The sequence below is a fragment of the Vipera ursinii genome (genome assembly GCF_947247035.1).
Source record: "Vipera ursinii genome assembly, chromosome: 4".
In the NCBI taxonomy this organism is placed as follows: Eukaryota; Metazoa; Chordata; class Lepidosauria; order Squamata; family Viperidae; genus Vipera; species Vipera ursinii.
This window is the reverse complement of record NC_139514.1, coordinates 71,964,650-71,977,091: the sequence shown is the minus strand read 5'-3', so window position 1 is coordinate 71,977,091 and position 12,442 is coordinate 71,964,650. Positions and strand designations below refer to the sequence as shown.

The 12,442-nt window shown below is 47.9% G+C and overlaps 1 protein-coding gene across 6 annotated transcripts in view; it reads left to right on the top strand.

Annotated features, from left to right (window-relative positions):
* WWC3 (WWC family member 3) overlaps positions 1-12,442 on the top strand; it is a gene marked incomplete at its 5' end in the record, with an annotated part of 197,980 nt that overhangs the window by 46,762 nt on the left and 138,776 nt on the right. For 5 of the 6 annotated variants that reach the window (XM_083362680.1, XM_083362679.1, XM_083362681.1 and 2 more), the window contains one exon: positions 9,985-10,188. In XM_083362680.1, the coding sequence (XP_083218806.1) occupies positions 9,985-10,188 (204 nt within the window). Of the gene's footprint in view, positions 1-9,242; positions 9,329-9,984; positions 10,189-12,442 lie in introns of all 6 variants that reach the window. The other variant, XM_083362684.1, reaches the window with a different exon arrangement.

Genomic DNA, 12,442 nt, shown 5'->3' with positions numbered 1-12,442 from the left:
TGCATAGCAACGGCTCTACCCAGGCTACTTGATGCCCTCTCAGGACTGGCGGTTGAATTTCCCAGACTTATGGTTCTGGGAGACTTTAATCTGCCTTCCCTGGGCAGTACATCGGAGGTGGCCCGAGAGTTCATGGCTTCCATGACTGCCATGGACCTGACCCAAATTATTCAGGACCTGACTCACGAGGGGGGAAACACGCCTGATCTTATTTTTATCTCTGGGCAATGGCTTAATGGTCTGGGTGGGATTACTCCAACATCTCAACCCCTTTCATGGACAGACCATTATCTCCTGCGGTTGGGCCTCCGTCATGTCACCCCCCGCTGTCAGGAGGTGGAACTGACCAGATGGTTCTGCCCCAGGCGCCTGATGGACCCAGATAAGTTCCAGATGGCGCTTGGACTGATCCCTACCTCCCTCTCCCACAGCCCGGTCGAGTCCTTAGTTAATGCCTGGCAACAGGCTGCTTCGGAGGCTCTCGACCGCGTTGTGCCTTTGCGTCCTCTGACCCAGCGCAGGTCCCGACTCGCTCCTTGGTTCTCCAAGGACCTGCGGGAGATGAAACGCCGGAGAAGGAGCCTAGAGAGCATTTGGTGAACCAGTCGGTCCGAGTCTGACCGAACACAGTTAAGATCCTTTTCTAGATCTTATCTTGTGGCAATGGAGGTGGCAAAGCGCACTTACTTCACCACCCTCATTGCGTCCGCAGACAACCACGCGGCCGCCCTGTTTAGAGTGGTCCGCTCCCTTTTAAATCAAGGGACAGGAGAGGACCCCTTATGAGGATGAGCCGAGGAATTTAGTAAATATCTGGTGGACAAAATTGCTCAGATTCGGGCTGGTCTGGACTCTGACTGGGCAGTATCTGACGAGAGGAAAACGATGAGTTTGGCCGAGAACATTTGGGAAGAGTTTGATCCTGTGACTCCGGATGAAGTGGACAGGATCATGGGGAAATTAAGTGCCGCCATGTGTTTATTGGACCCGTGTCCCTCGTGGCTGGTCTATGCATCTCGGGAGGTTACACGAGGCTGGCTCCTAGCAGTTATCAATGCCTCACTGAGTGAAGGGTACTTCCCTGCCGCCTTGAAAGAGGCAGTAGTAAGGCCCCTCCTTAAGAAACCTGCATTGGATCCAGCTATTTTAAACAACTTTCGTCCTGTCTCCAACCTTCGCTTTCTTGCGAAAGTCGTTGAGAGCGTGGTGGCACGGCAACTCCCTTTGGTCCTGGAGGAAACTGAGTATCTGGTTTCAGGCCCGGATATAGCACGGAGACGGCATTGGTCGCGCTGGTGAATGATCTCTGGCGGGCCCGAGATAGGGATTACTCCTCTGTCCTGGTCCTATTAGATCTCTCAGCGGCTTTTGATACCATCGACCATGGTATCTTGCTGCGTTGTCTTGAGGGGTTGGGAGTGGGAGGCACTGTTCTACGATGGTTCTTCTCCTACCTCTCGGGCCGTTCGCAGACGGTGTTGGCAGGGGGGCAGAGGTCAACCCCAAGGCCCCTTAGTTGTGGGGTGCCTCAGGGATCGGTGCTCTCGCCCCTCCTGTTCAACATCTATATGAAGCCGCTGGGTGAGATCATTTGTGGTTTTCGGGTGAGGTATCACCAATATGCGGATGATACCCAGTTGTTCATCTCCACCCCAAACCAACCCAGTGATGCCGTCAATGTGATGTCCCGTTGCCTGGAAGCGGTACAGATTTGGATGGGAAAGAACAGGCTCCTGCTCAACCCGGCCAAGACTGAGTGGCTTTACATACCGACATCTCGTTTAGTCCAAGAGGTTCCACCTTTGATTATAGGAGGAGAGATGCTGCCTCCCGTTGATAGAGCTCGCAACCTGGCCGTCCTCCTGGATTCACGACTCAGTTTTGAAGATCATATTGGAGTCGTGGCTAGGGGGGCATTTGCCCAGATTCGCCTGGTACACCAGTTGCGCCCCTTTCTGGACCAAGATGCCCTACGTACAGTCACCCACGCACTCGTTACCTCCTGTATAGACTACTGCAATGCTCTCTACATGGGGCTGCCCTTGAAGACCACCCAGAGGCTTCAACTGGTGCAGAGTGCAGCTGCACGGGTAGTGATGGGATCACCCCAATACTCCCATATTTCACCCCTCCTGCGTGAGCTGCATTGGCTACCGGTTGCCCTCCGGGTGAGATTTAAGGTGCTGGTACTTACCTTTAAAGCCCTACATGGCTTAGGCCCGGGATATTTGCAGGACCATCTGCTGCCGGGAACAAATTCCCATCGCCCACAGAGAAGGCCTCCTCAGGGTACCGTCGGCCAGACAATGTCGGCTTGCGACCCCCAGGGGAAGAGCCTTCTCTGTGGGAGCGCCAGCCCTATGGAACCAGCTCCCCCCTGAGCTTCAGATGGCCCAAGATCTCCAGTCCTTTCGCCGTGGCCTCAAAACACTCCTTTTCCACCTGGCTGACCTGGACTGACAGGGATTTTAATCATGTTTACAATTTTAACTCTATTCTTTAATTTATTTTAATTCATTTCAATTTTTAATTTTAATTTACTGTACAGAGACCTTTACGTTTTGTTGTTGTTAGCCGCCCTGAGTCCCTCGGGAGATAGGGCAGGATATAAGTGCAAGCAATAAGTAAGTAAGTAAGTAAGTAAGTAAGTAAATAAATAAATAAAATTAGCCTATCCGGGAGATAGGGCAGGATATAATTGCCATAAATAAATAAATAAATAAATAAATAAATAAATAAATAAATAAATAAATAAATAAATAAAATTAGCCTATAATCCCAAATGTACTATTTTTCCTGAGTTTTAAATATTCTTAGCCACATCAACACTAAAAGTGTTTGTTAAAGAAGTAAGAGGAATTAAAGTCATCCTTTCCTTATCAGTGAGGATTGATATCAGGATTAATCTGGGTGAAAATGACTCTAGGTCTGACTGATGAATGTGTTGACAGTTTTGTTTCCCTTTCTTCATAATACTTTTGTTTTAAAAGGTTAGTTCTAAAGCTGTTTCCTTCCACATTGTGGTTCATAAAGTATAATTGTTACACCCTGTTAAGAGTAGGTCAGCAGTCTGAGTCAAAAACTAACAAATTGCAAGGGATATAACTGATCAGTATTCCTTACTCTTTGCCACTTAAATATTTACACTTCTGGCTTTTGAAGATGGCGGACGTGTCGGGCTGAGCTCCGTGAGCTCCGGCTGTTGGGCGTCCCTTCGGAGCCCCTCAGGGGTCTTTTTGGGCCCGCTGGGTAGGGGATGTGGATTGTTAAATCCATGAAGCTGAATTTATGAGGCAAATAAGGAGGTAGTTTTGCTATTTGCCTGTTCCATTTGCGTGTTGCCTTTTCCATCGCCTGTTCGTCTTCCGCGGTGTTGCTGGGCTCGGCTTTTTCGGCCTGCCGGTTCCTGCTGCCCTGGTGTCTCCGGGCCTCTCCTAGGAGGCTGCGGTTGGCAGCGGGGGTGTTTCCAGCTGTTTTGGGCCGCCATGGGTCGTCGGGTCGGCGCTGCTGTCGTGGACGGTTTTTGGCCATTTTCGGCAGTGTTCTCGGCGTCCTTGGAGTTTTCGGCATCCTTGGAGCCCCAGCTGATCGGCGCTTCCGGGAGAGGGGAGGAGAGCCTGTGCGAGATGCCTGCAGACCATTCTGGTGGCAGCGGCGGCAACGGCGGCGGCGGAGACACTTTGTTACTGGACCTGCCTGTGCTGTTTCTTTGGCGGCTGCGGCGTCTTCGGGCCGTTTGGCGGCGGAGAAGACGGCCGCTTGTTACTTTATTAACATGGCTGCCCCTTGTGCTGGTTTTGAGCCGCTGCCAGCGGCGGAGACGGTTATGGCGACGGCGTCCTCGGGCTGCTCTGGGCGGTGGAGAGGACGACCATGGCGACAGCGACTCGTTGGGTTCCGGCTGCTTGAGGTGATGGCGGCGACGGTGATGGCGATGGCGGCGTCTTCGAGGCCCGCTGGCTTGTTTTACCGGCAGTGACGATGGCTGTGGCAACGGCGGCGACATAGCGGACTACCAACTTATTTAATAACTTATTTATTAATTTTCCATCTGCCTCCTTTTTTCCCCTTTGGACTGGGACGGACCTGGGTACAAGCCACAGTGGGAGAGTGGCTTGTTTTACATCGGCAGCCCCATGGAGGTGGGAGCTCTATGGGTGCTGCCCCACCCAGGGTGTGCATTTTGGACCATCCCCGGGAGCAGACTCGCGCCCCGTTGTGAGAGGACGGGTTGTGGTCTGCCCCTGGGAGCATCCAACCGAGTGCCAGTAGGTTGGTGGATGGCCCAAATGTTCCACTCCTTACCTTCGAACCTCCTGTTGGATTTTTTAACCATTGGACTGCCCTCTCTGGACTTGCTCGGACTGTATGCACCGATATTCCGATACGGACTTGCTTGCCCTCAGGGGTGTCCCTCTCTCCTGGGTGCGTCCCGCCTTCTTTTCTATCCCCAGTCTCGATGAAGGGCCCAATTATTGGGACCCTGAGAGATGGCCGGGTAAGGCCAGGGGCTCTCGATATAAATTTAATAAGAGGCCCCTGGTTAATTTTTTAGTCAAATTTTTTAGGGGGGGTGGGGAGGGGGGTGGGGGGTAGTGGTTGTCTGGCTGTGGGGGGTGGCCATACAACCGTGTTGCAGGCCAGGCCTGGGTCTGACGGCGTTCGGGGGGAGCGGGTTGTGGTTACATCTGGGGCTCGGGAGCGGGTCGTGGGATTACCGATTCCCACGACACTGGGGTATGGCAGCAGGCGTATGGACAGAGGGCCGTATCGTTACCGGGAGGGCCGTCTCCGCTGTTTGCAAGCGGTGAGGCGCTCCGACCCTCTGGTTCTTCCCCGAGGTGCCGGGAGCGAGGATGTGCAGCCTCCTGAGCTCCGGCTGGTGTACCTGAATGCCGGGTCTGTGGTTAATAAGGCTCCCCTTGTACGGGATCTGGTGGAGGGTGAACATGCGGACCTGGCTTGTATCACCGAGACCTGGTTGGGTCAAGAGGGTGGGGTCCCTTTGGTTGATCTTTGCCTACCAGGTTTCCGAGCGTTACACCGGCCTCGGGCTCAAGGTAGGGGCGGGGGAGTGGCGGTTGTTATTAGGGAGACCTTATGTCTGCGGGAGACCACCGTTCCACAGATAGTCGGGTGTGAGTCTCTCTTTTTGAGGTTTGGTTCGGGGGCACAGTTGGGCTTGCTGCTGGTGTACGTTTCGCCTAGTCACACAGCGGCAGCCCTGCCCGTGCTACTCGATGTCCTCTCCGGTTTGGTGATTGAGTTCCCCAATCTTCTAGTTTTGGGTGACTTCAATCTACCATCCCTGGGAGGGTCATCTGAGTTAGCCCGGGAGTTCATGGCTTCCATGACGGCCATGGACCTGACGCAGGTAATTCCTGAACCAACTCATGAGGGAGGCCACACCCTTGACTTGGTTTTTTTATCTGGACGGTGGTTGGATGATCTTGGTGGGGGCTCTCCATTTATTATGCCCCTGTCATGGACCGATCATCACCTCCTGCGGCTGGTCTTCCGTCTTGCCACCCCCCACCGTGGGGATGCGGAACCAATTAGATGGTACCGCCCCAGACGCTTAATGGACCCTCTCGGGTTCCAGGCAGCGCTGGGATCCCCACCTGCCTCCGTCGCTCACAGCTCGGCGGATGCCTTAGTGGAAGCCTGGGAAAGGGCAGCCACTGAGGCACTGGACCGAGTTGTACCCCTGCGGCCCCTGACCCGGTGCAGATCCCATCGAGCTCCATGGTTCTCCGCGGAGCTCCGGGAGATGAAGCGTCGGAAACGGGGCCTAGAGAGCTGCTGGAGGTCCAGCCGATCCGAATCCGACCGGTTGCGGTTAAGAATCTATATTAGGTCTTATCTCGCAGCGATGAGGGCAGCGAGGTGCAATTACTTCTCTGCCCTCATCGCGTCTGCAGATAATCGCCCGGCCGCCCTGTTTAGGGTGACTCGCTCCCTCCTTAATCAGGAGGTGAGGGAGGATCCCTTGCAGGGTCGTGCCGAGGAGTTTGGTCAACATCTGTCGGATAAAATCGCTCGGATTCGGACCGGATTGGAGTCCAGCTGGGCAGAGTCTGACGATCAGGACACGGGCGGTCTTGTCAATGTTATCTGGGAGGAGTTTGATTCTGTGACCCCTGATGAAGTGGACAGGATTATGGGGAGGTTGAGCTCCACCACATGTTTATTGGATCCGTGCCCTTCCTGGCTGGTTTATGCAGCCAGGGAGAGGACACGAGGCTGGTTCCAGGCGGTGATATCTGCTTCTTTGAGTGAGGGTAATTTCCCCACCGTCTTGAAGGAGGCGGTGGTGAGACCTCTCCTCAAGAAGCCTGCCTTGGACCCAGCTGTCTTGAACAACTTCCGTCCAGTCTCCAACCTTCGCTTTCTTGCGAAGGTTGTTGAGAGTGTGGTGGCGCATCAGCTCCCTCTGGTCCTGGATGAAGCGGATTATCTGGACCCGTACCAATCGGGTTTCAGGCCCGGGTACAGCACGGAGACGGCATTGGTCGCTCTGGTGAATGATCTCTGGAGGGCCCGGGATAGGGGATATTCCTCTGTCCTGGTCCTATTAGACCTCTCGGCGGCTTTCGATACCATCGACCATGGTATCCTGCTGCGGCGTCTCAGGGGATTGGGAGTGGGAGGCACAGTTCTTCGGTGATTCTCCTCCTATCTCCTGGGACGTTCGCAGTCGGTGTTGGCAGGGGGGCAGAGATCGGCCCCTAGGTCTCTCGTTTGTGGAGTTCCTCAGGGATCGGTTCTCTCGCCTCTCCTGTTCAACATCTACATGAAACCGCTGGGTGAGATCATTTGTGGTTTTGGAGTTGGGTATCATCAATATGCTGATGATACCCAACTTTTCATTTCGACCCCAAACCACCCCAGTGATGCCCTCGCTGTGATGTCCCGTTGCCTGGAGGCGGTTCGGGTCTGGATGGGGAGGAACAGACTTCAACTCAACCCTGACAAGACTGAGTGGCTGTACATTCCGGCATCCCGGGACATTTATTTTTATTTTTTATTTTTATTTTAATTCCATTTATATCCCGCCCTTCTCTGAAGACTCAGGGCGGCTTACAAGCTTAGCAGTAGCCTTCATTCTATGTATATGCCTGCTTATTAGGGCTTTCACACACACCCCAAGCGGCATTATTACAAAGTCAGCTTATTGCCCCCAACAATCTGGGTCCTCATTTTACCTACCTCGGAAGGATGGAAGGCTGAGTCAACCTTGAGCCTGGTGGGATACGAACCTGCACTAATTGCAGGCAGCTGGTGTTACTTAAGGAGGCATTAGCCCACTGCTCCACCAAGGCTCTTTCAAACATTCAAAACGTTCCATCACTTTCTATGGGGGGTGAGTCTTTACCCCCCCGTAGATAGGGCTCGCAACTTGGGAGTCCTCCTGGATGCACGGCTTACCTTAGAAGATCATGTAGTAGCCGTGACCAGGGGGGCTTTCGCACAGGTTCGCCTGGTGCGGCAGTTGCAGCCCTATCTAGACCGGGATGCCCTGTGTACGGTCACTCATGCGCTCGTGACCTCTCGTCTTGACTATTGCAATGCTCTCTACATGGGGCTTCCCTTGAAGACCACTCGGAGGCCCCAACTGGTACAGAATGCGGCCGCGAGAGTTGTCTTGGGAGTTTCCCGGTACTCCCATGTTACACCTTTGCTCCGCGAGCTGCATTGGTTACCAGTTGTCTTCCGGGTGAGGTTCAAGGTCTTAGTGATGGTTTTTAAGTCCTTACATGGCATGGGTCCGGAATACCTCGGGGACCACCTGCTGCCGGCGTCGACTCCCCTCCGCCCCGTGCGTTCCCACAGAGAGGGCCTCCTCAGGGTGCCTCCAGTCAGAGAATGTCGGCTGGTGGCCCCCAGGGGGAGGGCCTTCTCTGTGGGCGCTCCGGCTTTGTGGAATCAGCTGCCGGTTGAGCTCCGGATGGCACCGGATCTCCGCTCCTTCCGGCGCGGGTTAAAGACCCATTTATTTGAACAAGCTGGCCTGGCCTGATGGGGAATCACTTAGGGTTTTAATATTTATACATATTTTTTATTGTTTTTTATTGTGGGCAATAATTTAATTCTTTTTTAACTTTTGTACTTTTGTAGTTTTAAGATATGCCCTGTTCACCGCCCTGAGTCCTTCGGGAGAAGGGCGGTATAGAAATTTAATTAAATAAAAATAAATAAAATAAATTTGGAAAATATGGACTTAATTAAATTAATATGGACATCTTGCTATGGAAAGTTCTAGTTCAGCCTTGAAGGCCAGTGAAGACCTTGAACAAATCAGTGACTGAATTTGTATAACTTCTGACTTGATCATAGGTAATCCTCAAATTGTGACCATTTGTTTAATGATGATTCAGAGTTAGGGCCTTGGAAAAAGAAACTTATACTATTTATACTCGCACTTACAACCCTCATGCCTCCCTGCAATCATATGATTGCAGTTCAGGTGCTTATCAATCAGCTTGCACCTGAGACCAATTGCAGAGTCCTATAATAATCATGTGGTTTCTGGCAAAATATACTATTGCAGAAACAGGATTCACTTAACGACCATGAGATTTGCTTAACAACAATGATTTATATAATGACTAACGGTGATTTGCTTAGTAACCACCATTGTTGTTGTTGTTGTTGTTAGCTGCGAAGTCGTGTCTGACCCATCGCGACCCTATGGACAACATTCCTCCAGGCCTTCCTGTCCTCTACCATCTTCTGGAGTCCATTTAAGCTCACGCCTACTGCTTCAATGACTCCATCCAGCCACCTCATTCTCTGTTGTCCCCTTCTTCTATTGCCCTCAATCTTTCCCAGCATTAGGCTCTTCTCCAGTGATTCCTTCCCTCTCATTAGGTGGCCAAAGTATTTGAGTTTTAGCTTCAGGATCTGGCCTTCTAAAGAGCAGTCAGGGTTGATCTCCTCTAGGACTGACCGGTTTGATCGCCTTGCAGTCCAAGGGACTCGCAGGAGTCTTCTCCAGCACCATAGTTCAAAGTAGCCACCATAAAAGTAATCATAAAATGAGGTTCGACTTGAGTTAGAATCGCAACAATTGTGATGGGAATTTTGGGTCCATTTGTAGTTTTAAGTCAGGGACTAATTGTAGTTGCAGTTGTATCAAAACTATTTGTAATAGTACTTTGTAAGAAAAAGACAAATTGAGAATCATTGTCTTGGCTTGTTCAGATATAATATATTTCAAATTAACTATGTTTTCCAATTAGGACAAGATAAGAAACTATACAGGTAGTCTCGACATACAACTACAATTGAGCCCAAAATTTATGTTGCGAAACAAGACATTTGTAAAGTGAGTTTTAACCCATTTTATGACCTTGTCATAGTTGCTACGTGAATCACTACAGTTTTTAAGTTAGTAACATAGATAGTAACAATGGCTTCCCCATTGAGTTTGCTTGTCAGGTCACCGAAGGTGGTCACTTGACCCTGGAATACTACAACTGTCGTAAATATGAACTAGTTGCCAAGCATTTGAATTTTGTTCCTGTGACCATGGGGATGTTGCAATGGTCGTGAGTGTGAGAAATAGTCATCAGTGCCATTGTAACTTCAAATGGTCACTAAACAAATAGTTGTAAACCGAGGACTACCTGTAGTTACAAAATAAAGTAAATATTCCAGTACCTTCAAGTTGAGCCAAAAGTGAAGAAATGGAGTAGGTTATGGAAGCAGTAATAAAATTATATCTAATTGTTATGTTGATTCAGATCATTATCTATTTAGCATTATACCTTGTGTAGCTTGGGTGTAAAGTACATTTCTTGAAGTCCTAGTAGACTGGACAGCATACCGTTTTTAAAGTTTAAATTAAATGTCGGTATAGTTTTGGACATTACTTTTATTTTTTAAAATAAAAATATGATTTAGTTGCCATAATATGTGAATTTTGGACATCTCTCTGTTTTTTCATTTAACATGTTGGAATGCTTTTTTCCTTCTAATTAGAACTCACACAAATTGAAGACCCAAGAGAGCAATGGAGAAGAGAACAGGAACGCATGTTAAAGGAATATTTAATTGTTGCTCAGGAAGCACTTAACGCCAAAATGGAAATTTATCAAATTAAGCAGCAGCGATTTGAGCTAGCACAAGAAGAGTATCAACAGTTGAATAAAATGTGTGAGGATGACAGTCACTCTTATGCAAGTAGTAAGTTTGCATTTCCTTTTCAAATAATACAAATTTGAAGTTAAGATTTTATACAGTTTAGCTAAGTTAAAAATCCCAATCCTCCAAAAATGGTTCTTGGATAACTTAAGGGTTTTGCATCATTGAAGACTATTACTACATTTGATACTATGTGCAATTTATTTATTTATTTTTATTTAATTGCAGTTTTTAAAAATAATCTTCACCTTAAAAATCTTAGGATGTTAACTCTTATCTGAAGATACTTAAAGAATAAAGGACCAATCTAAATTCAGAGGTTGGGATTCTGTTTCACAATATTTTTGTTTAATGGAAAGCTAGTATAAGATATACTATTGATAACGTTGGTCTACGGATATTAATTTTACTACCAACAAAGGGACTGTCACTCATCTTTATACACTGTAGTAACTGAGAACCATACTTTATTTATATAATACTTTTTCTCCACAAACTTATGGTAGCTAGCTTGATAGCTAGCATGGGGAAATCAACCATTGAGCTTGCGTGGCTGAAGATAAACTGATCTTTTTGACTTCCTATAGTGGCTGCTACAGTGGCTGATATACATTGTTTTGTTCTGAGTGTGACTCTTATTTTCCACTGAAAAACAAACACAATGAACAAAGTGGGAATGACTGTAGTTTCTTTTAGAAATGCTTTAGAATCCTGACTTCTTTTGCTTATTTTAAGTGAAACAGTAGAGAAACAAATAGACATTTGTTTGGGCAAGTCTCCTTGATTACACTGATTAAATTTTTGCAACTTACCTGAACATTTTTTTTATGAACCCCCTAACACAAGGCTTTTCAACCAGTGGTACGGGTACCACCTGTGGTACATTGGCACCTGGCAGGTGGTACATGACCATCCTATAAAAGTGGTAGCGGGGGAGTGGAATGAGCCGAACCAGTGGCAGCACTGCACAAGCCTGAGTGAGAGACGGCTGAAGCTGCAGGGCTGTCAGGGCTCAACGGAAGCACCAGGATCAGCGCGTCGGGGCTGTCAGGGCTCTGCGGAAGCACCAGGAACAGTGCCAGGCTCCAGTTGGAGCTCGGCGCTGATCCCGGTGCTTGTGTTGAGCCCAGAAGTGCCGATCAGCTGGAATATTGCAGCATCTCCAGGGTCTTGTGATTTACATTCATATGCTTGGCAACTGATTCATATTTATGATGGTCACAGTGTCCCAGGGTCATGTGAAGTGACCAAAACCTGCTGCAACCACCCAGCAGAGGGAGGGAAATAAAAAACAAACACCCCTCAACAGAAATTCTCATAACAATGAAAACCTTGGAGAGGAGGAAGAGGGCCGTCGAGCGGGTAGGCAGATGTCTTGCTCGGCTGTGGCTTGGGAAGGAATTTTTTCAGTGCCACTGTAACTTCAAACAGTCACTAAGCAAACTGTTCTTAGTCGAGGACTACCTGTACTTCATTTCTTTTTTCCTTTTTTTTGGCCATCAAGTTTTTGACACCTTGCTAGGTGACTGGTGGTACTCCGATGTTGCCATATCCTAAAAGTGGTACAATGGGTGAAAAAGTTGAAAAGCCCTGCCCTAACAGACCAACAAGAATAAATATAACTGATAAATATAATAACATTCTGATATTCACTTTCTGGAATTCAGAATGTGATATTTTCAAAATGAATGTTATCTAGACCTAATGAACTATAAACCTAAGTTAAACTACTGAAATATTTTGAAAAGTTGGTAATTTGTATTCTAAGTCCCAATTATGCAGTGCATATAGAGCAACACATTTTCTCTTAATCCAACCCAATTGTGCAAATTTAGAGATTTGGTTTGAGCTGGTCATATCAGCAGGAAATATTTATGCAGAAAATACTGTGCATACAGTATTCTCTTTTTAATATTGGTAAATGTTAACAGTATTATATTTAATCAGTGTCTTCTTTTTGTGTAGTAAATAGAGTGCTCCACTTATGAATGAATGCTTAAGGCCACTATTCAGCAAATAATGAGCTTGAAGTATAAATTATACCATGAAGATAGTTCTTGCGAATTCTGTTGTATTTATAATACAGATCAGTGTGTTCAGTGTAGATGAAAATGAAAGAAAAATGTCACATATTTCAAGTGTGGGGGTGGTTTAAAAAATTCAGGAATATAATTTTCATCTCAAAAATGAATCCATATACTTTCTTGAGACAAAACTGAAGGAATATCTGAATCTTACAGAATATTTAAAAAAGGAATAGAATAGAATAGAATAGAATAGAATAGAATAGAATAGA